Consider the following 23791-nt stretch of genomic DNA (forward strand, 5'->3'; position numbering starts at 1 on the left):
CATCCTTACACCCGGTACACCGCGGGCGCAGCGACCCCGACCGCACGCTCGCCAGGATCGCGCACTCGTTACCAGGCGCCACGACGATGGATCCGTCGAGCCTTCCCTCGGCGACGATGGCTCTCCTTTGCAGTCCCGCGGTCTCCCGGTGCGCCTCAACTAGCTGGCCCTGCATGGCGTGGGCCACGCCGCGTCGGCACTGAGGTCCGACCACAGGGCCATGATCCCGTAGATCCAACTCGTGATGAAGTTGTGCGCGGCGACGGGCACTTTGTTGGCGGCGTTCGAACACTACTGATAGATCTCGCCCTCGATCTAGAACAGTCGCGCCTGGACTCGCCCGCGGAGGTCTCCTGCACGCGCGGGAGCAGCCACCGCGGTCGCCTACGAGACCGACGGCATCGCTTGGTCCTCGTCGCCATCTGCCGCCATTAAGTCTTGTCCGTTGCCTCCGACTTCACCTGCAACGCCGCGGTGGCGTAGATGTCGCCGTCATCGGAAAGATCCCATTTCGGCGACGAACTCACGCTCAGGTTGTCCGTCGGGGACGGCGAGATGTTATGCACCTTACGTGTGTTGGGCACGGACAGCTCGAAGGTGACCAGCCATGGCTCCGTTAGGCCCCGTGGCCGCCCGCGCTGAGTGTGCAAACGCTCTCCGGCGTTTCAACCGATTTTAAAGGCGATTTATATTCCGAGTCTCAAAGATTAGCTGTGGGTTGTTTTTAAAAGTATAGGGACTGTACTAGCTTCGATGAGCTGGCCGGACGTGGGACCTACGACATGAGGCCTAACGGCCGGGGCACGAAGCGCCGCAAAAGCGGAGCCGGTCAGCTCGAGTCCGGGACCAGTCAAAGAATCCCCATAGATAAAGAATCAACTTTAGAGTAGGGAAACAGCACCTTCCACAGTGGTTCCAAAATAAGCAGCGGTAGCGCATGCAACTTACTTAGGTGCACGTCAGATGGCGCTGCTCAAACCAGAAGCGAAAGCCTTCCTTAGAGCAAAACCCAATATGGTTGCTTTTTGCCGGTCGCGTACGCTTGTACGCCCCGTTCTTGCCCTACCGGCTATGCGGCGTGCCTCAATGGCTTGGCTGCCTCATAGCTGGTGCTTTCTAATTGCTAGGAGGCCAAAAAGCCTCTGCTGACGCCTATATGAACAAGCCACGAGTGAACAGAACGTGCGACTTTATTGGCAGAAGACAAGCAGTGTACAATAGCAGAATTGCTCGTGCTCGTGCAATTGCTCGTGCAACAGCAGAAATAAAATTTGCATGTCGAGATACGCTGAATCATTGACTCGAGCTCGTAAATGGCTCACCGTCGTCGTCGCACATGGCGGTCTGGTAACGAGCGGCAACCAGCGGCGCAAGCAGATTAGACAGAGTGTCCCACCTGTTTGCAGTGGCAGTCGGCGGTAAAGATGAGCAACTTGCATTGCGATGCTATCGGGTGCTGCAGGCATCTGCTGCCACAGCCAATACAGCGACATGGATTACCCGGCATTTTAGCGTTGACGGCTTTCCATCCTGCACGTTTCTTTTCTTTCGCAGGCCGCTAATGTGTGTCCTTAGGGCCGGATTCTGAAATCCTCCTAACCTTAGACCGTCTCCTTACCTTCCGCAAGGAGCCCTCCATGCTGCCTAAACGTTAGGCGCCCTCGGAAAGCCACCACGAATTCTAAAAGCTTCCTTTCGCCTTCCCTGCGGAAGGAGCGCCTCGCCAAAGGAAGTGTAACGTTAGAGACTTCTGGTTTCGAGAGTACCCACAAAAAATGCGAAATATTTGTAATGAGTTGCAGAGACAAAGTGCCGGGACTGTTAAAATTGCATTTCTACTTTTATACTGGGGCATAAATTACATTTCTTTGGTTAATAACGTAAAAATGGTTCGAAAATGATGCGCGTGGCAAGAAAGCAATTTCAGTCTAGCAACTATGGCAGCATCTGAGTTCGTTTGGTCAGACGTCGCTTTTTTTTCTTTCTTTGCGTGCGTTTTCTTTCGTGTGTGTGTGTATCTGTATTTGCCATACCAGGCAAAGCATATTTTACGGAGGAAGAAAAAGGCTTGTTCACGGAACTTCTACAAAGGTACAACAATGTGATTGAAAGCAAGAAAACAGATGCTGTGTCGCTGAACGCGAAGGCGAAAGTGCGATGAGGACCTTCAAGAGAGCAGGTAGCGGCGCTCCTCTGTTGTCAGTGTTACATTGCAGTTGCAGCTCTGCCAGTATGGCTGCAACAGCTCGCTTGGAAAAACGATACCGGGCTAGAAAGTCCGCTTCGTCGTAGTATTCCAGTGGATTCTGCCTGTCAGTCAGGCGCCGGGCTGGAGTCAAAGGTGGAGGCTTGTACACAGTCCCGTAAAGACGTTCATTTGCTCGTCGAAGAAACCGTGCATAGCTTTCGAAGCTATCGTCTTCGGATAAACATTGCAAGGCCGTCATTCTCGCCGCTCGCTTTCCACAAGATCACAGTGAAAAAAAGATATGGCACAAAACGCGGTCCGCGTAACCAAACTGGGCGTCAGTACACGGCGGCTGGCTACCGCGGCCTTGGCTGCGCACGGCACCTACCCTAGCCGAGCGTACCGCGTGCAAAGTCATGCGGAGAAGCATACGTTCAGGTAGAGGAGCACGGTTAGGACGCATGAAGGTAGCATGCCGGCTCCCTAAGCGCGGGGAAGCACCAAGGAGGCCCTAACTTAGTGCCCCTTAGTAAGGTACGTTCCAGAATTGACGCCAGGTCGCCTCACAGCGTGTGAGGCATCCTTAGTTAGGAAAGGAGTGTTTCAGAATCCGGGCCTTAGTGTCCCACATTATCTCAATATGAACAAGCCACTTTCGTGGGCATCCCCTTCATCAGCCACTTTTGCGGGCCTTTCCACCCATGTGGCTATCAACTTCATACATGTCGGACCATGCAAGCACGTATGCTGGTCTACGCTCGTGCTTAATCGCAGTCTAGAAAGGCCATAGGCACAATTTGCCCATGGCTGCAGTAGGAAAGGATGAACGGGGAGCACGAATCACCGTGTGTAAATTCGGGGTCTATGTGGCTGCGCAGACTGCAGAAGCAAATGCTTACTTCAAGAGACTGCTTTCTAATGCAACTTAGCAGCCTGCCACATCCGAGAAGCATAACACGGTGACCGTAACCTATAAGATAACAGCAAAATTAAACAGCAATCAATCGCCGAATAGGGTTCAGAAATACATAATACATTTGCTACGAACCGTATGGCAACAGTAAGCATTCACATACACGGGTCCCTTAGGATACATTCAGCCGCCTACTTAGAGCATAATACTTGCTTTCGTCGCTTGTGGTGGTCTGGAAACGAGCAACTATCAGCAGTACAAATAGATTGGACAGAGCGTCGCACCTGTTTGAACTGAGAGTTGCCGTGGAAGATGAGCAACTTCCATTGCGAAGCACTGAGGTGACGCAGGCATCTGCTGCCACAACCAACACAGCGACATGGACTACCCAGTATTTTATCATTAACTCCTGTCCAACTGCACGTTTCTTTTGTTTCGAGGGCCGTTAATTTGGGGCTCACACTTGGTGTCCCACTTTGTCTCAATATGGACAAGTCGCTTTCTTGGGCATGAACTTCGGCAGCCATTTTTGCGGGCCTTTCCACCCATACTGCTATCAACTTCATACACTTCGAACCATGTAAGCACATATGCTGGTCTCCATTTTCAGCAAATCATGGCCGAGGTAGGCCACAAGCACAATTTACCCATGGCTGCAGCAGCAGGAGAGAACGAACGGGGAGCACCAGTCACGGTGCGTGTATACTAGGAGTCTGTGTCGCTGCGCGGACTGCAGGAGCAAACACTTACCGTGAGATACTGCTTACCAATGCATTTGACCAGGCCCCCGCATCCGAGAAACGTAACACGGCTACCACCACCAAGTGGGGCAGCAAAACCAGATTTTGCAATCGATCACTTCCCTGTAGCTTGCGCGAACACCCAGGCTATCGAAGAAGAAGAGCCATCATCAACGAGACTAGGAATACGGAAAATGAGAAAGCTGGCATTCAAGAGAGAAGCCACTCTGCTCTCGAAGCAATGAAGGCTAAAAACATCAAGAAAAGTAAGATTATTCATAGCACACGGTGCGCAGGTTAATGCCAGACACATGCCGATGCAGCATCAGCTATTTCAGGAGAGGAATTGTGCATGACAACATACACTACAAGATACTGCTACAGATATGTTAGGCTACTAGACAGTGACTGGTATTAAGTATCAGCAAAGAATCGGTTGACCTTTAATTTTGGATGAGGATCAATGATCGCTAACAATAATGCGCAATGAAAAAGCTTGAATTTATAGAAGAAAAATTACACTTGGCATAAATCGAATTGTCATGGCCAGGGAGCTGATTAAGGGCAAACTGACGGAACTCTTTTGGCCAGAGTCATGCGTGCTAGGGCAGAAGTTGCAGGCGCATCTGAAGACGAAGAATATCTAGAAAGTCCCTTTTGAGTTACCTGGATGACTCAGCCAAATGTCCGTGCTGGTGGAATGGTGGCTGAAGCTCTTTTCATTCTTGACAGAGTCCTTTGCACACTCGATATCTCATACGAATTCTTCTGCATGCGCTTCTTTGTTTGTGGTGTAAAAGCCTTGCAAATCCGGCTCCAGCCCCTTCCTGTTGGTGTAGATAGGATCCTGTGATGACCAACATGTGCTTGGCATCGACTCTGTTGGGGCAGAACAGCGGCACATGAGATACAGCACAAATTAGCCAAACTCATGTGTGTTTATTTTATGTTCGAACCAATTATACTGAACCATAAATATGAAGAAACATTCATAAATGCTGCAAACAAATCAAATGTATCTCATGACTAGCAAGCCAATACAGCATATATCAAGCATATTTATTTCTGAACCACGTGCTGTTTACCTTGTAGTAGCAGCCAGCGTCTACACAATGGCCTTGTTGTAGCAGGCAGCAGCTTGTGTTTAGTGCGTGGGGTATGTTGCTTTATACCGGTGCCGTCCTCATCACTGCAAGTCTGGAACAGAAATATTGACTGAATCAGAAATTGAAAAAGCACAATTTTGCAATATGAAATGCAAGAAAGTATGACATATATTGTAATGGTTTGCGACTACAGAACACATGCGAATGCACACTGTCTGTTCAAGGGTGCTAAAGAAGCATGTTAAATAAATATTGCTATTGTCCATAAAATTGATGTCTGCCTAACTACAATACATGTCAACAGCTTAAGTACTTCTTATTAAGATCACAAATGAGAACATTTGTGCGTTCATTTATACACTAGAAGAGATCAGATTGCTGGTTCTACAAGCAAATGCATGAAAGCCATGAAGCTATTAGAACTAATGGATTATTTTTCTCTACGAACGTGATGCACCACTTCACTACTGCAAAAATAAAGGCCCTACGGTAAACCAAACAGAACAGCGAGAACATTTGGAACCAACAAGTACGAAATATGGGTGAATTGTCATGCTTGCAACTGTTTAGTACATTAAATTTTGTACTTTCACTTCATTTTACCAAAGCATTATTCCGTTTTGTGGACAAAAGAAGTTGCCGGCGGATTCGAAAAAAAAGTTTTATATAGATATTAATAAGGCTACTCAGTCATCTATGGCCACGGCTACAATAAGATGAAAAATGAGACGCGCGTTCCGATATCGCTCTCTCTTTCCTGATTGTGGCTGTATAAAGACAGCCTCGCAAGCAAAGGTTTAGTTAGGAAACAGCAACTGAGTATCCTGACTGCCCACATGTTATGCAGGATCTAGTTCGTTAACTTGTCCCCGCCTGCAAGATAATGAGACGGGTATTACACAACGACTAAAGCAGCGGTGTTAAACGACTCACCGTTATTGCCGTTGACAGCCGCAGCAGATTCCAGCTCCCGTTTCGATGCAGGCTTGTTCCGAATGGCTGACGACCGAAACCGAACTTTCGGGCTTACAGGCTCACTTGCAAACACGTCACTCCACCCCAAGGTAAATAACGCGAGACATTGAAGCGCAAGAAACTAGTTTTAGCAGCAAAGCAACCAGCGAGTGTATGAACGAATGAATCCGTGCCGTCGTGCACTCAAAAATACCGGTAAAAATTTTTAATTCAGGCCAGAGGTCACGTGAAAGATCGATGACGCTGAACGCTATTTGCGTTTAAAATGTCAAAGAAACAATATTCTTACTAACAAGCAGTACAATATCTAATTAGCAATGATAATTTTGCACCAATTCTTATGTGATAAAAATGCTTCAGTAATTGTAAGAGAAAGTTTGTAAAAACAAATTCCGCTTATTACGGTGCCTCTAGCGGGAAATGTTGGAACTAACGTAAGCATCCTGAAGTGATTTTACTATGCTGGTTTTGTTAGCAGCAGCACGAGGTCGATTTTGTCGCCCTCTGTGGCTATTTGTTGAACTTGAGAGTGTGCGGGGGCTGGAATCCCTTTATGCCAGCGAGGGGAAACGCAGCAGGCATACTTACAGCTTTTGGCGCTGAGTGGCGCCCTGATGTAAACGATTCGAAACCGAAACTGGAAGCAGATACAGGACATTACATTACTTCTCCCTTGAATAAAAATGCGCCACTCGCTCTCCTCGCAACAAAAGCAAGTCATAAGTTGCAGAAGAACACAGAAGTCTAAGCGTTACACAATGAAGATTTCTCAGGGTATGTTTTGGACATGTCATCATTTATCATTATGCAATGAATAGTATTTTCTACTAGCATCAGTTATGGACATGCATCATCTACACATTTTAGTTGGCGTTGGCCAAATGTAAAACAATCGCAGTGGAAATGCTGCTCACTACATGACATGTTATTAACTTGAACTGAGTTGACTAATGAGCACATGTTAGCACTTTAACACCCGTGTTTGGTGATGACATCCTTATGAAATAGAAAATTCAGGGACATGTACCTATCACAGACTCTTGTTTTTCTAGGTGGACATCTTTGGCTTCCCCATTATACGAGCAACACACAACATGAGTGAAAATGAACACGATAGCACTACAGTTCTGAAGACTACCCGTCTTGGGAAGACAACGACGAGATGCACACTTGCCTACACAGATCACACGTGATAAAGAGTTCACCGAGCGCAAGAAGTAGAAAATGCCAACGTGCGTGTGCCTCCTGGGACAGCACTGATGGGTGGCTCATTCACTCTGAGCCTGACTCGAGACAGCCTTGTGGCTGTCATGGATTGAAGATTGTGCGTATAAAGCACTTTACACGCCAAGATACTGCAGCACCTAAGTAATATGCAATATACTTTTTGGCATAAAAAGACGAATTTGTATAACAGTCAGTACCGTGGTGATGATGTGCGTACTGCATGATTACGCTACAAGAAATGTATCCCCTATACCAGTAGGAACTGGAAGAAAAGATGGAAAAGCATTGTCAGGAAATGCGTAGTCACTGGAATCACTCCTCTCAGTTAAGGTTTCAAGACAATCCTGTCGCTCAGGGCTTTTCACAAGTTTCGACGAATTTGAGCGTTTGCCATTTTCAAGATTGAAAGTATTGCGACCTACCCTACAGTAAATCTTAAATGAACCTGAGTACTTAGGACCAGACGTTCTCGAGTTACGTACTCGGACAAGATCTCCTGGACAAAATTGAGGGCATTTTGATGCGCGACGACGGTCCACGTACGTCTGTACTTGTTTGGCGTATGCGCAGAATTCGCATGCAACCACTTAATAGTCTGGAAGCTGTATTCAGTAGCCTGATCCCAGACAAAAGGTTGTCCTTGCTTTAGCAGTTTCCTAAGCGATTCTACCAATTCAGCGTACTGCGGGATCAGTTTAGCATAGTACCGCGTGAGACGAAGAAATAAATGCAGCGACTTCTTGTCAGTTGGCTACGGTGCATCAACAATTGACTTAACTTTGTTTTCCAGTGGTGAAATGCCGTTTGCACTGAACCTATGTCCAAGAAATGTGAGCTCTGGGACACTGTATAAACACTTTGCATTTAGCTCTATACCAGCAGCTGAGATTCAGGAAAGCGCAGTTTGCAGACTTTTATCATGCTCAGCTAGTGTGCGGCCCCGAATCAAAACATCACTTAGACAGCACAAGGTACCTGGACAGTCTTTTAAAACAGATGCCATTATCTGCTGAACAGCGGAAGGCACAGATGCCAATCCGAAAACCATACGCTTAAAGCGAAGGAGACCGTCAGGAGTGATGATTGTAGTAAGCTCACGGCTTTTCTCGTAAAATAAAACTTGATAAGCGGACTTTAAGTTCAACTTACTGAAGACAGTAGCATCAGCAGGTCGATGCGACAGTTCGTCAGCCCTGGGTAGTGGAAAAGGCATCAGTGACGATAGCCTTGTTGGGTTCTCTAAGATCGACGCAAGGTCGAATGGAATTATCCTTCCGAACCACGACGAACGGAGGAATCCACTCGGACACCTACAATCGTTCGATGATGTCAGCTGATTCCAGCCGTTGCAGTTGAGCGGAGACTTCCTCACGGAGAACCAAGGGTAGAGGACCCAGTTTCACTGAGACTGGTTGCACTGAAGCACGAAGACGAACGTCGTGAATGAAGCCCTTTGCAAGTGTCCTAGTCGTCCTGAGAACAAATGGGCGAACTCTGTTGGAGCGTTGTGCGGAGGAGACGAAAGCAGAACGCTTGGGTCAGCTGGAACTCCTGATACTTGTTGACATGTGAGCGAAGACCCTTGAATGTCAATGCCCAAAGCTTGAATGGCGTCTAAGTCCAGAAGGGAAGCGCCTTGGTTCGTGACGTGAAATGTCACTACTGCAGCATTGTTGCGGTACTTGACGACCACAGAGAAATGTCCTGAATGCAAAATTTCTTGCAGCGAATAATTCTTCAGTCGAAGACTCGAAGGAGATAAGGAAAAAACAAGAACCTTGAAATGTTCTTCGTACAGGGAGCTGCTCGTCAGCGACACCGTAACTCCAGTATTCAAGACCAACTTGAGTGCAGTACTCACAATGAGGACTTCGGAGCAAACTGTTGCCAGACGGAAATTCGGTGCTTGAATTGCAAGCACAGACATGACTGTAGAGGGCGATTCTGTGTCGGTGGTAGCGGAAGCAAGCTGCGTTCGAGCAGGAGACTGTCGCTTTAATCGGTTCCTCGAACGGCAAGCTGAAGCGTAATGTCACACTTTTCCGCACGCACGGCAGGTAACGTACTTGGTCAGACAGCCTGGATCGGATGCGATGTGGTGAGGTGAACCACATCGGTTACAATGGCCTGCGATGTCTCGACTGGCTTCGCGGAGCTCGGGCCGGGCGCCATGTTGGCCGGCCTCCCCAGGTTGCGTCGTTCCGCCATGTCGTCGAGCGCCATTTTGAAGCCGCCGGGTCGAGGGCTTGATGATGATGAAAAACATTTATTCAACGGATTGAGAGTTTGCAGGCCGAACATGGCCCTTTACATAGGTGGAGTCCTTAGTCGGGGACCCCACTGGACGAAGCTGCTACCCGCGCCCGTTGGACTAGAGCCCTTTGGGACTCCAGCGCCGAGCAATTGAGTAGGGCTGCCTCCCATGCCTCTCTAGTGGGGGAAGGGTTGGGGGGAAGGGACGGATTCATCTGACATGCCCACACCATGTGAAAGTTATCGGAGACTTCCCCACAGTGAGGGCATCGCCCATCAACTTTTGGGTCAAAATGTTTTGCTATTGCAGGACACAACAGGGTGTTTGTCTGCAGGCGCCGCAGTGTTCGTTCATCGGCCTTACTGAGGCCCTTAGCAGGGACCGGGAAAAGCCGATGACGTTCGCAATAGTCTGCCAGAATTTCCCTGAACCGCAGAAGCGGTTGTCTAATCTCTGAGCCGGAAGAGTCTGGTTGAGGTGCCCGGTGGGTAAGCGCTCGGGCGGCCGCGTCCGCAGCCTCGTTACCTCTAAGGCCCTGGTGGCCCGGAGTCCAAATAATGCGTTTGGGTGAGGGGTCCGATTCCCTCACGGCTCGCTGTAAAATGCGGTAGGATAAAGGTGATACCTCGCCCGCCAGGTAGTGCTCACAGGCTCTGCGCGAATCTGTGATGATTACCTTCGAATTCGGGTCCGAGGCGGCAAGTGCTATAGCAACCTCCTCGGCCTGCGCGGAGTTGAAAGCGCGGTAGGAAAGTCCGTTAACTCGTTGGTCCTGGTGAACTACGGCAGCCGTGTAGAATCCTGTGGGCGACGGCCCTGCCACATCAACGTAGTATACACCCTGCTTTAATCCATATTGGTGTTCGAGAGCCCGAGCGCGCGCCTTTCGTCTGCCTTCATGTGTCAGCGTGTCCATGTTGCGCGGGAGTGGAGGGACCCAGAGCTTGTGACGCCAGAGCTCCGGAAGCCTGCATGTCTCCTCTGGAATGCACTCGTGTTGTATGTGCAAGCGGTCTAGCAAGTGGCGCCCGGACACCGTCTGCGAGAGTCGCGTGTATTGGTTCACAAGGTGGGCCTCCTTTAACTCCTGGTAGGAGTTAAGCACACCTAGAGCCAACAACTTAGCGTTGCAGGTAGCCACCGGGAGGTCCAAAGCTCGCTTTGTAACCTTCCTTATGATGGCGTCGATGCGTTCATCGTGTTTCTTTGTAGTTCGAAGGTAGGGTACGGAGTATAGGATCCTGCTGGTTACGAAGGCATGGGCGAGCCGAAGCGCGTCCCTGCCCCGCAACCCGCCGCGTTTGTTGGAAACGCGGTGGATCATACGTCCGACCTGTTCGCCTATGCGTTTGAGTTTGTCGATAGTGGATTCCGGGCTGAGTCTGTGATGGATGAACAGACCCAGGATCCGGATCTCCTCGACCTCTCTAATAGGACCTCCCATCAGAAAGAGACGCAAACTCGTGTTGTCTTTGGGATTGGTTTTAATGTGAAGAAGTTCCGATTTCGCAGGAGCGCATTGGAGACCACAGCGGATAGCATAACTATCGACGATGGAGGCGGCCCGCTGGAGGCGGTCCTCCATTTCCCCAACGCTCCCTTCGGTAGTCCAAATTGTTATGTCATCCGCGTAAAGTGCGTGGTGGATGCCTTCCACCCGGGCCAATTGATGTGGAAGCTGCATCATGGCAATGTTGAAAAGGAGTGGCGACAAGACCGCTCCTTGGGGAGTGCCCCGTGTGCCCATGGTGTATGGGCCATATTCCTCGTCCTCGATCTTAAGGAGGGCCTGACGCTTCGAGAGGAAATCTCTGACGTAAGCGAATGCCTTGTGCCCGCAATCCGTGGTGCTCAGGTTTGCCAGGATGCTGCTGTGACGAACGTTGTCAAAGGCCCCCCTAAGATCGAGGGCAAGGATGGCCTTGTCGTTGTGGCGCATGGCTGCTGGTCGTATTATGTCGCGATGTAGTTGGAGGAGGACGTCCTGTGCAGACATATGCGGGCGGAAACGAAACATAGTGTCTGCAAAGAGGCCCTTAGCCTCCATGTACGGAGAGAGGCGATCCCGAACCATCTTCTCCATAAGTTTGCCCGCACACGAAGTTAGTGAAATGGGCCTTAAGTTGTCGGTATTTACGGTCTTGCCTGGCTTAGGGATGAAAGTGACCAAGGAGGTCTTCCAATCAGGAGGGAGTGGATGCCCGTCCCAGATCTGATTAATGTACTCTAGCAAGTGAAGGCAGGCCGAGTCCGGAAGATTCGCCAATAGTTTCACTGTTATGCGATCACGGCCCGGAGCCGTACCTCTGCGCATCTTAGCTAAAGCTGCCCTAAGGTCGTGGAATGTAAAAGGGGCATCGAGATCTGGATTAGGCTTGCCCGCGTACTCGTACTCGGGCCCAATCGGGTCCTCTATGCGGCAGAGATACCTGTCGCATAGCGTGTCCGCGAGTTGAGCTGTCGTGCCTTGGTACCCGCGCAAAGCTCTCAGAAGTTGTCGTTGCGTCTCCCCTCTCGTCTGAGTGGGGTCAATGAGGCTGCGAAAGAGACGCCACGTCCCTCTCGAGCTCATTTGACGCGCTGCCAAATTGCACTTTTCCATCCAATTTGAGTCCGTGAGCTGGGCAGCATACGCTGCGGCTTGCTCCGTGAGTTCGGTAATGCGAGCCTTAAGCTTCCGATTCAGCTTTTGCTTCTTCCACCGTTTGGTAAGGCTTCGGCGCGCCTCCCACAGGTGCATTAGGTGATTGTCCACTGCGGGGATGTCTTCGGAAGTCTGAACTGCCGTAACGTGTTGTTGCTGTATTCTGTGTAATTGCTTTGCCCACTCAGCGTAACCGCTGGAAAAGAGCAAGGGAGGTACCTCCTGCATTCTGAACTTATGCCAATCAGTCAATTTGGCCTTGCTCCACTTTTTGCGAGCCGCCTTCGCCATAAGAGTGATCCGGAGAAGGCAGTGATCGCTACCAAGACAGTCCCCCAGGTTCTCCCAGGCGGCATCTTTAGCGTTCTTAGCGAGAGATAGGTCAGGGCATGTGTCACGCGTTACCGAATTGCCCACGCGTGTGGGCCATGCCGGATCCGTGAGCAGCGTGAGACAAAGTGTGGATATTAGCTCCGCCAGTTTGCGTCCTCTGGCCTTCTCAAAGCGGTATCCCCAATGAAGGCTGGGAGCGTTGAAGTCCCCAATAATCACGAGAGGTTCCTTGTCAGCCAGTTTGAGCGCGCGGTAGAAGATTTCGTTGAAAGTTACGCGCTGCTTGTGCGGGGGGCAGTAAATATTCAGAATATGTATTGACGGGTAATGGCGCTTAAGTGGCAGGACCTTGACCATGGTGTATTCCTGTTCAATCTCCAAGTCGAGATCCACCGGGACTGCGGTGTACGCCTTGTTCACCAGGATGCACGTTGTAGGACATCCTTGAAACGAGCTATACCCAGTGAATTTAGCTTCCGCGCCGGGTTCCTGTAGAGCCAGGACCGCCGGCACGGAACCGAGGGACTGCAGGTAGAGCTGGAGGTGCGACCGTTTCTTCCAGCTCCGAAAACCCCTGCAGTTCCACTGTATGATCTCGAATTTCTCTTCTACGGCTTTGTTATGGGCTTTCCGCTGGGGTCGGATAGCCATAGTGAAGGTAGTTTTTAATTGTGAAGGGCAGGCCCACTCCCCGAAGGCGATGGCACCTCAGACCGAGGCACCACGATCTCCGGGGAGGTGGCAGCCGGACTGTGTTCCTGGGAGCCTATGGTCTGACGAGTGACCACCTTTCGCCTACGCGAATCCGGTCGCGGGGAACGAGAGCGAGAGCGGCTGTTCCTAAATTGGACGCCAGCCCGTTCCTGTACTGCGGACAGGACAGTGTCAATCACGGCTGGAGTTATGCTCTGAACAATGTGCGGGAGCTGTTGTTCCCAGAGTTCCCGGAAGGAAGCCCTGATGTCTGCTAAAATTTTACCTGGCATGTCCGCAATTGTGCGTTCTAAATTTTCCAAACGGTGCTCTACGATGGGCATGCGCTCGACAGTTGTGCTGCCCGAGCACTGCGAGACGCTAGATAGTTCTGACGTGGCCGAAGCCCTGTCATCTTGTTCTGCCACCTCAGCTTGCTGCATGGGCTCCGAAGGCCCGTCCTGTGCCCGAGGCTCTGCGAGCCTGGCCAATTTTGCCTCTAGCTCTTGTATTTTGTTAGCTAGAATTTCGGTCTGGCGCCTGAGTTCAGCATTTTGCTGCTGTAGGGCGGCTTCGGTTGGGAAGGGAGAGGGAGGCCCGGAGACAGCCCTAACCCAACCGCTCACCTTGGTTTCGGCGTTTCCCAGGGACGGGAAATCCCCAGCGTTGAAAGTCGGCGCCTTCGTCCTGGTCCCGTAGTTCGCGTTCGTCTTGACTTGTCCAGACTTGCCCGTCGCAGTGGTAGACTGCCTGTTGTTGACATTGGTGTGCGGAGCCTGCTTGGGAGCCGACTTCCGCCTGGCGTTGGTCGGTGGAGTCCTCGGTTTGATAGGCTTCCGGTACTTGCCGATACAGCCGGCAGCACCGGTGAGGTGGTTGCCCCCGCAGATGAGGCAACGAGGGGTGCACTCATGTTCAGCAGGGCCCTCGGAAGTGGTAGCCACTTGAGAGCCACAGCGGCCGCAGCGTCCTGACTGTGGATTCGGGCAGACGTCAGCCCGGTGCCCCACCGTGCCACAGCAGTCACAGGCGGGGATCGTCTTCTTATAAAGTCTTACAGGGATGCCCTGGTCGCTGCAGTAGATTTGACGGGGCACCCTCTTCCCTTCGAAGGTGACCACTGCGACGTTAGAGTCGCCCAGTTTCCTCACGGAGAGAATCTCGCCGTGCCTCCATCTCAGCTTTTGCTTAAGGGAGATCGATGTATCGTTGGGGTCAATGTTGATGACCCCCTTGCAGACGTCACCCGAGGCTTTGGCGTGTCCACGGAATGGGAGCTGGCGGTCCCCGACCACCAGCATGACGTCCCCGAGGAGCCTCTCGGCGGCGGGCACTGAGTTCAGTCCACACACTAATACATTTTGATCCCATACAGGCCATACAGAGAGGTCCACCTCTCCACAGTCACGTATGAGGTTGCGCACCGCAACTCCGGCTTGGCCTGGAACGAAGGTCGCCTTCAGGTCCAATGTTGTGCATGGCTTGAGCACCACGATGAGTTCGTCGCGCCCAAAGCGCGGCGTTTGCTGCGGCCGCCATTGGGGCTTGCGGGCTCCGCCTTTCAAGGTCGCGCTAGCCGCGTCCCCGTGCGCAGCATGCGCGGAGCGAGCCGGCGTCTGTTGCTGCTTGGCGGCACCGGCGACTTTCGGAACGTGAGGCTTCTGCTTGCGTCGCCATATGCGGACCATGTCGTCCAAATATTCTTCTTCTGATGGTGGAAGGTCCTCGAGTTGAGCTGTATCCATGCGTACGACTTGCATAGAAGCAGGATCGTAGCCAGTCACAGTCTTCGGAGCCGCCATTGCCGGGCAGTCTCCGGCCGGGGCTTGCGGACGCCGCACCGCCGTTAGGTCTAGCGGTGCGGCGGTCGGCGAAATCTTCGAGCACTCAGGAATTAGTCAAAAATGGGCCCACCTTGATGAAAGTGGTGTCCACTTGTGCCGCTGATCTTCACGGAGACGATGGTACCAAAATTTGCGAGATCCGGGTTGAATGACCGCAATTAGAGGCGATCATTGGCGGAGCCGAGGTTAAGCGCGTTCGTCGCCGCCGACGCGCCAATAGCCATTCCGAAGGTGACGGCTGTCGACGCCATCTTGGCGTTGCGTCGATACGCGTTGGACAGACAAGTTGTTGAACATTTGAAATTCCTTGTGGACTTGCTCCAAGCTTCGTCCGATTTCCTCGGCTTTCTTCAGCGTGCGGAACGATCCGTCGTACAGTAATTTTTCTCGTATTCTTGCTGATGCGACGCCATCCAAGATTTGGTGGCGAAGGGACTCATCGTGCCAAGCGGCGAACGCACAAGCAGGCGCTTGCCTTTGTAACGCGATGACGAAGTCCTCAAAGGTTTCCCCGGGTTGTTGCTTTCTATCCGTGAATGTAATACGATGCACCAGGGTATTGGTGCTTTCCTCATAATATCGGTAGAAGGGGCGCAGAATGTCTTCGAAAGTTGCAGTTGTCAGGTATATTTGCGACGCCAGGTTGTAGAGAAGCTGGCCCTTGAAGCCTGAGTTACTGAGTAAAATGGCTTGCTTCCTGTAGTCTTGTAGTGCGTCGTATCCGGTCGCCTGGAGAAACTTGCGAAAGGAACGTTTCCACGTGAGCCACGGTGCCGGATGAGTACTGGGTAGCGCAAGCAAAGGCGGTATGGATGGTTCAAACGCCATGCCGGCCACAGAGCACAAAGGCGGGGAAGTTGCTGTGGACAGAGAAGCAGACGTAGTTGCCGCGTCTTGCATGTCTGAAGCAGGAATGGAACGGCAGAAGAACGGTTTACCTCGTCGACAGTTTAGTGCGCGAATAGCGACGGAACGCGCTGCGCAGCTGGACGTTGCACAAGTGAAACGCTAGCCGCGTGCGGGCAGGAACCGGCGTCTGCGGCAGCAAAGTAGTAGTAGTAGTAGAAAACTTTTAATGAGAAACATCATGGCAGCGTCGATCCTCGTCGCCAGATTGAAATAGCCTCGACGACGCGGCTGGACGCGGCACCTACGGCGTGAGGCCGAACGGCCTGGTCGCGAGACGCGGCCAAAGAGCCAGACTTCTCGAGTCGGCGACCAGGCAAAGAACGCGTTTGCTCCAGCGAGCGGGAACGCAGCAGGTATACTTACAGTGTTTGGCGCTGAGCGGCGCCCTGACGTAAACGATGCGAAACCGAAACTGGAAGCCCGCAAGAGATATTACAGGGACCTAATTCGACGCGCGAGGCAGGGCCAAAAAGTGGTACTTTCTTTTTGCGAGCCCTTGTTTGCGGGCGGAGACGGGGCCTAACGCAGCCATGGCTCATAACCTTTCAGCTGGCTATTCCCAACACAAGCAAGGTGAATAACATCTCGCCGTCCTCGACGGAGAACGCGAGCACGGGTGTATCGCCGAAATTGCATTTTTCCGATGACGGCGACGACATCCGCGTCACGGCGGCGTTGCAGGTGGAGTCGGAGGCAAGGGACAAGTCAGTGGGCGGCAGATGGCGAGGGGACGAAGCGATGTCCTCGGTCTTGGTGGCGGCTCGCGCGCTTGCGTCAGACTTCTGTTTGCGAGTCCAGGCGCGACTGTGTGAGATCGAGGGTTAGATCTATCAGTACTGTTCGAACGCCGCGAACAAGGTGCCCGTCGGCATGCGCAACTTCACTGTAGTCGCTTCGACGGCGGCCGGGCGCGGGACCCACGGCATGATGCCGAACGGCCTGGCGCGGAGCGTGGCAAGCCGGACTGCTTGTGTCGGGGACCAGACAAAATAAATGACTTTATCCCAGGGAGAGAAAACGCAGCAGGTATACTTAAAGCCCCTCAATCTCCCAAAGTAGCGCCATTCACTTCCCTCCTCCTCCGCTCTGCGCAGCCTCGACGGTGGCGGCGCCGGTGCTGGGCCTGCCGTAGCAGACGACGGCTAACACGCTACGCGAGGAAATCCACAGCAAAGTTCGTTCGAGCCCAGCGGAGCAGTTTTTTCAATCGAGGTCTTTATTCGTTAGTCGGTAACTGGCCTTTAGAATTTCGTGTTGGAATTGCGGAAGAAATAGAGAAAAGGACCATTATTCAAGGCGGATTTATGGCGTAAAGCACGCGACGTTGAGAGTTCGTGTTGCTGAAACACGACGCAAGCACGCGGTATACTCGAACACGCGCGTAATACCAAATTTTCAGGTGTTGGCAGCGTGAAAGTATGTGTACATGGTTTCGTAGGCTCATTTGCGTACCTGCAGGACACTATTGTTCGGCCGGTGCGTGAGAGATTCCGACTGTGTGCGGTCAGCAACGACTGGCAACAGGGCCGTTTTGTTTCATTGCGGGGTGCTTTGGTAATCGTGACGATATACTGTTTCTTTTTATAAGTATTGCTGCAGGAGGGCTCATGTAATGGCTAACGGAGGCCTCTGCGCAGCACGTGACATTACAATAAAGCAGGCGGCGCAGGGAGTGTTCGCATACCAAATTGGCTGTCCGCGAACTTTACCCCCTTGGCATGCACAGGCTTCGGCGAGCCCCATCCAGCCCTGGTTCTAGCTTTGGCGCTCCCGTTGCCGCTTTGGTGCCCTGGAGGCGCCGTCAATAATATGAAATAATGACAAGTTGTTAGAACTAGTAAAGAAAATTTATTGAAGAAATACAATCGCGCCGAGGCGCCAACTTCTAAAGCAGCGCTAGCGCGCCCGCACGAGTACTTTGAACGCCAACGAGAAATTTACCGGCCTACGTACGACTCTACGATCAAAGTGCACGTTAAACATCCCCAGGCGAGCTAGATAAATTATCCGGAGCCATCCACTACGACCTCCATCCTAGCTTTAGTCGCTTCGGAACGTTGAAAACGTTATACACCACAAACCAAATCGGGACATGCGGGCGTACATCCGAAGCTAAAAGACTGCATCGTTAAGTCATAGTGAGCCTTGCAAAAGCGTCTAGAATGTGCAATCTTCTGGTGTAGCTCAAAACACACCCTGAATAATGTCGCTTTTATGTCACAGGCCAGCTGCAGATGCGTGCATTTCACCGCAAGATGAAACTACATGAAACAAAGAGAGCACATTCGAAAAAAAAAGAAAGTCAGCCAACGCGCTAAAAACCACGCGGAGCATGAACACACACTTTTTCGAAGCGCAAGGCTTGAACTACACTCTAAGCCGAAAACGGGGAAAAGGGGACTAACGGCAGCCGTTGGACCTTTGGATCAACGGTTAATCCACCGTGCGTGCCGTGTGAAGAGGCGAAGTGTCGTGCGCAAATTTATGGGACTAAATGTTCGTCCTTGCAAGGTAACGGTCGACGGTGGGGATCAACGGCACAATTTAGTCCTCCTCTGACGGGGGTTCATTGGCTGAACCCCCGTATACATGCAGGGTGCCCCGTTTATCTTAGCCAAACCATAAAAATATGCAAACGCCACGTTGCTGGACCGAACCAGTTAATGTTCTTTGGAGTCGCTTGGAGATACTCTGATTATTTTTGCATTCCGCATAAATATATAATCAGTCTTAATTATTTATTCAGTTGCTTAATTATTGTAATTAAGTAGAAGTGTCAATGAGAACATGGTAGAGCTACACGAATAATCCCGATGCAGCTTTGTGTTGCTCAATACGGGCTACATAAAAGTGTTTTTCCGGGCGTCAAATTAAAATAGTCTGCGAATACACGCAAAGTGGATCGAGCGGCCAGTCGCGCGGCAATTTTTTTGTGTATTCGCGGGCTCCCTTCACGCTCGGAAAAGCACTCTTATCTCGCACGTATTGAGCAACACAAAGCTGTATCGGGAGTTTTTTGATGTTGCTGTACAATTTTCTCGTTGACGCTTTCATATCTAATTATATTATTTGAGAAGTTCATTAATTATGACTAATTATGTAATTAGGCAGAATGAAAAAAATAATCGAGCATCAGACATCCCCACCTCGGTTCTGTCCAGCAACGTGGCATTTGCACATTTTTAAAATTTTGCTCCTGTTACGTGGGCCACCCTGTATATATGTCTGCGAAACACCAGCAAGCGTCATCTGCGCAAGCCGTTTCGTACTCTGCATTGCTCAGTTTTTACCGCACTGCGACGATCACGACAATAATAACAATAACGATAGCGATTTGGTCAAATTGGTCGTAATCCACGGTGTGAATGCAGTCGGTACTCTGCGGCGAGTTCCCGATTTGGTAATCGCAAGCGCATTCTTCGCAGGCGCGCATGACGCCGTTGGTTAACATGTCTCTCATCTTCGGCTGGCTGTTTTGGTGCGCTTTTCTTCTTTGGCTGACATCGGAGCCACCAGCCTTGCATTGGTAGGGAGCATTTAAGGAGGGAGGGATGTGGGGTTTCTGGCTCTCGCGGCATTTTTCAGACTCTGGCGATGGCTGTGTAGAGGCCATTGCGTTGTATTGCCGGGGGGGGGGGGGGCCGTGTCCCTCTCCTCCCTGCCTGGACGGGGTGGCAGCGGGTCATTAAACACTGTCGCTCTGCTGTCATCCCGCCCACACGAAGGTCAACAGGCTTTCGCCATTGGCTAACATTTTGGCGGGATTCGGGCCCTGCTTGCGTGCACTCCGGGTAAGCGCGCGCAAGTCGGGGCCCGGGGAGACCACATCGGGGCGTCTGAAGGTGCGTACGTGTTCCTCTCTGCCGGCGGCGGCCCCCTTTGTCCGCCGCCGGCCGATGGTTACTTCGGCTCGGCGGGCGCGCGCGCACTCTTCCGTCGTCTCGATGTCCTGAGGCAGCGTCTGCCGATCGTGCCCCCGTCTGTTCGTCTGTCGTTTCTTTCTAATTCCCTTTTCTCTGCTGTGGGGCTCGCGATGGCAGGCGCTGACCGAAGGATAGGCAACTTCTTACTGCTGGGGTTCTTTTTTCTTTGTTCCTCGTTTCTTTGTTCTCTCTCTCTCGCGGTGCGCCGTTAGTGGCCACCGGCGACCATTCGGCCATGTTTTGTGTAACTAGCTTCAGATTCGGACGGGACGATAAATTGATGTTTGTATCGACTCCCAGTTTAATAAATGTACTTTCTGGCTTCTCGAGGGCTTTGCCTAGGGTCTCCCTTGCTGCGCGCGGTCTCGCCTTTACCCTAAGCTGGGGCCGGCGGGGCGCGTACGCGCGCAGCTGCGCGTCGGCACACGGAGCGGGCCGGAGCAGGCGCGGACGCGGTGCCCTGCACGCATGGCGCCTCGGAGTGCTCGAACCCGCGGTGGTCGTCCGGCGCGCGCGGAATCGGAGCGTGCGCGCTGTGAGCGTAGCGAGGAGACCGCAAATTTTTGTTTTGTTCTTTCTGGAGGTGACTACATAATACCTTTGTGACCGCATGCGGCAATGAAAGTGACAAAAAAGAAAAGAAGAAAAAAATAACATTGTGCTTTGGAGGCGTCTGGGAGCTTGTAGCGTCTCTTTCATGTGCGCCGCGGTGCTTTGGTGGTATATGGTGGCCGAGTCAATGGAAAATAGCAACAGAATAGGCAGAGGGCCAACTGTAAAGTTTTTGTGGATGGCCCACACAGTCAAAACTTACACACTTATGGCTTGATGCACGGAATTGTTAATTCTGGGGCTTTTGCTATAATGACCTTTTATATTAACGAACAATTTATTGTAGTCCCCTGAAGTTTATTATATTAAGATTTCACTGTAGCACCATTTTCAGTATTCCTGAATGGCACTTTCGTTTGCCACCTAGCACCCTGCTGCTGAAGTGACACTCAACGAAGTAAATTAAATTCACTTAAGGTGCCGTAAGTTTGCCCATCTGACCAGGATACTAAAGAGACACTAATCCCCGAATGCAGAGATCTAACTTGGATCGGGCTTGGACTTGACTTGACGAAGTCGGCCCGAAGCAAGAGGCGGACTTCAAAACGCCCAAGTCGGCTTTCGCGTTTCATAGACGCTCAAGCTGACTTGCTTCGTCAAGTCAAGACTGTGCTTCAATACAAAAGCAGGTTGCACGTCTGTGTTCGAGGTAAACAATAAATTTATTAGCGTAAGCCACGTTGTACAGCAAAAAAGTATGTATCTTTCCAAATTTCCACCAGGGCATAAGTGCTGAAGTATAGTTTGCGTAAACTTATTCCATCTGGCTACGTCCGCCGCTGCGATGGGCAGTGTTGCTTGCACGCGCGCGTTCCCGGCGGAATCAAGTGGTCTTCAAGTTTCGGTGTTTTGGCGCGCTTTTTGAGTTGCAGGTTTCACCATCTTTTCAAGTCGCCGCTACACTTTAAGGTGACAGTGTATTTGAGTGCAAATCAATTTTATCGTCACATTTATTTTGGTTTTAGTTTATCTTTAAGTCAGAGGTCTTGTTGCATGTTTGTTGCCGTAGAGAAGCGAACGAAATGGTTGGCTCGTATGGTGGTCTTTAAACGGCTTTTCTTCTCGCTTGCCGCAAGGCGTTCATGCGCCGTCTGGGCCGGCAACCGGATACAAGAGGCCGAGACGAGGCATACGTTCGGTTTCTGAGGGAGCTCGCGCGTCCCTTTTCGCCTATAGGCATTCGAGGAGGAAGGCGACGACCCGTGTTCTGCTCGGGCTACGTGACCCTTTGAAGAAAAAGCCAACCTATTCGAACGCACTAGGCCGGAGTCACAAACAAGAAAAAAACTGCAACATGTGCTGCGAACGAAGAGTACCGAGCGCCGTTGAGTCCCCTGCCCGGACCCATATGGGTGACAACACCCCATAAAAAACAAAATAAATAAATAAAATGACACGTGCAAACGATTTGCCTGCTTCGCATGGAGGGTTTGTCGAGAACAACGAGAGGGAGAGTGAGGCACAGTCGTAGACATCGCAAATTGGCAGTGCGTGTCGTCTGCTATGAAAGTGTCGTCTGTTAGGAAAACAAGTTGTGGGGCTCGCTCGACGGCCGCGCGCCGCATTTGGTACGAAATTGCTGTTCTGTCAACAGGCTTTGACGCTGGAATGTCGCACTCACGTACGGTCTCCTCCCAAGAGAATGCACCGCAACGCAACACAGCAGCCCGTTTTAAAGAAGACGAAAGGAGCCTGCCGACGACACTCCTGAACGGCTACAAGCATATTGTGGAATGCAAGAAAACTTACGTCGCGTCGTTGATCAAGAAGAATCAGACATGGAAAGAAATAGCAAAACATTTGAATGCCAACCACGGGATTACGCGGCGCGATCACCTGCAACTGAAAAATTCCTGTATCAACCTGAAGCAAAAGCGGAAAGAGGAAGCTGCGGAAGAAAAGGGAAAGCGCCACAAAACTGGTAAGCGCACATCTTCTGCATGACTGACTTATTTGGGCTACTTTTTATTATGTGTAGTCATAGGAGATGAGAAAATACGCTCGCAATCAATCTTTCCGCGACAGCGGGAAGCGCACCAGCATGGGGCGCGGGTGCTTCGCGATGAGCAGAGTCACCTTTCCAACTGCGCGGCACACTGTTGACTGAGGAATGCGGACCGGACCTCCGGTGACTGTTTGAAACGTGCCAGCGCCGTAAAACATCACAGCCATCAGCAACTGCAGCATGGGAGGCACACAGTCGGTCCTCTATTGTCCCCGCTTACCCGGATAGGCAACGTAGCGAGAAGTCGCACGGCGTTCTTCGTGAATCTGTAGCGACCGAGGAATTGTTCGCCGTCGTACAGCTCCATCGAATTCCCTCGGTCACGTACGGTGGGTCGCGGAATTTTCGGCAAGGGCTGCGCCTCTGAAAATGCTGTATCCATGGCGTAGCAAGCAAACTCGAAAGCAGCTAACCTCCGCGCGACGTCCGTTCGGGAGGCTGCCATGTTGGAATAACACACGAAGTCAGTTTCAAGCTAGCCCGGGAGCAGACTTCAAACTTGAGCGGACTTCGACGCAGCCAAGTCGTTCCCAAGTAGTCCGCAAGATCAAGCACGATTTACGACGCGCGGCGAAGCTGTCTTGAGACTGCCAGAAGTTCGAGCCAAGTTAGATCTCTGCATTCGGGGGTTGTAGAGTGCTTCTAACTTATATTTGACTGCGACTGCTCCTGACTTAATTTCATTTTCATGATTTTACTCTGGCTATGGCACGTTTCATCTGCTGTATACTTTGGAGTTGTTTTATTTTGTTTGAACTGCTGCGTATTTTCAGTCAATTTTTTTTAATCTTCTGTATCTATATCATTACTGTATACGAAGGACTCTCTGGGCTAACTTAACCAGCCCAACCATTGGACCTCCCTGGCTTAAAAGTTGCTCGTGAAGTTAGTCCCTGTGGACTAACCTGAACAGACTAACCGTTGGTCTTCTAGGGACTAACTGGGAGGGACTAAAAGTTGCTCCTGCAGTTACTCCTGTAGACTAACTTTAACAGACTAACCGTTGATCCTCTAGGGACTAGGGAGGGACTAAAAGTTGCCCTCACTTTTAGTCTGCAGTAGTTGCTCCCCCAGTTAGGCCGCCGCATTTGCTCCCGCAGTTAGTCCAAAATTGGTTCAAAATGTGTGGCAGGTCATGTAGTCCCCCAAGAGACTAACAGCCATACCCGTTTTAGTCCTTTTTGGCTTAGAGTGTAGGCTCAAAATAAGAGGTTGTGAGTAGCCGTGGCCCTTACTTCACAAAGCCGTGCGTTATTTGCCACTTCCTCGAGGTCCGCTCGCCCGACGCTGTGAATCCACACTTCTTTTCGCGTTGTGCCCGCCGGATGGCAAAGCAAAAAGCTTTTCGCCCTCGCTGTGTCTGTTGCGGCAACTGAAGTCGCAGCAGCACGGCATCGCAGTTAAGTTCTCGGCCCTGCACATTCT

At 51.3% G+C, this 23791-nt stretch overlaps 1 protein-coding gene across 1 annotated transcript; it reads right to left on the reverse strand.

Moving 5' to 3' along the window:
- Window positions 1–9414: 9414 nt before the first annotated feature.
- Window positions 9415–11348, reverse strand: LOC139051848 (uncharacterized). The gene has a single exon (XM_070528866.1). It carries the CDS (start codon window positions 11340–11342, stop codon window positions 9474–9476), a length of 1869 nt encoding a protein of 622 aa, XP_070384967.1. The 5' UTR covers window positions 11343–11348; the 3' UTR covers window positions 9415–9473.
- Window positions 11349–23791: the final 12443 nt, after the last annotated feature.

Source organism: Dermacentor albipictus, unplaced genomic scaffold (assembly GCF_038994185.2).
Source record: "Dermacentor albipictus isolate Rhodes 1998 colony unplaced genomic scaffold, USDA_Dalb.pri_finalv2 scaffold_15, whole genome shotgun sequence".
Taxonomy (NCBI): domain Eukaryota; kingdom Metazoa; phylum Arthropoda; class Arachnida; order Ixodida; family Ixodidae; genus Dermacentor; species Dermacentor albipictus.

Excerpts from the sequence above, each read along its gene's own strand:
- LOC139051848 (XM_070528866.1), bottom strand. The coding sequence starts at position 11,342 with ATGCGCCACAACGACAAGGCCATCCTTGCCCTCGATCTTAGGGGGGCC.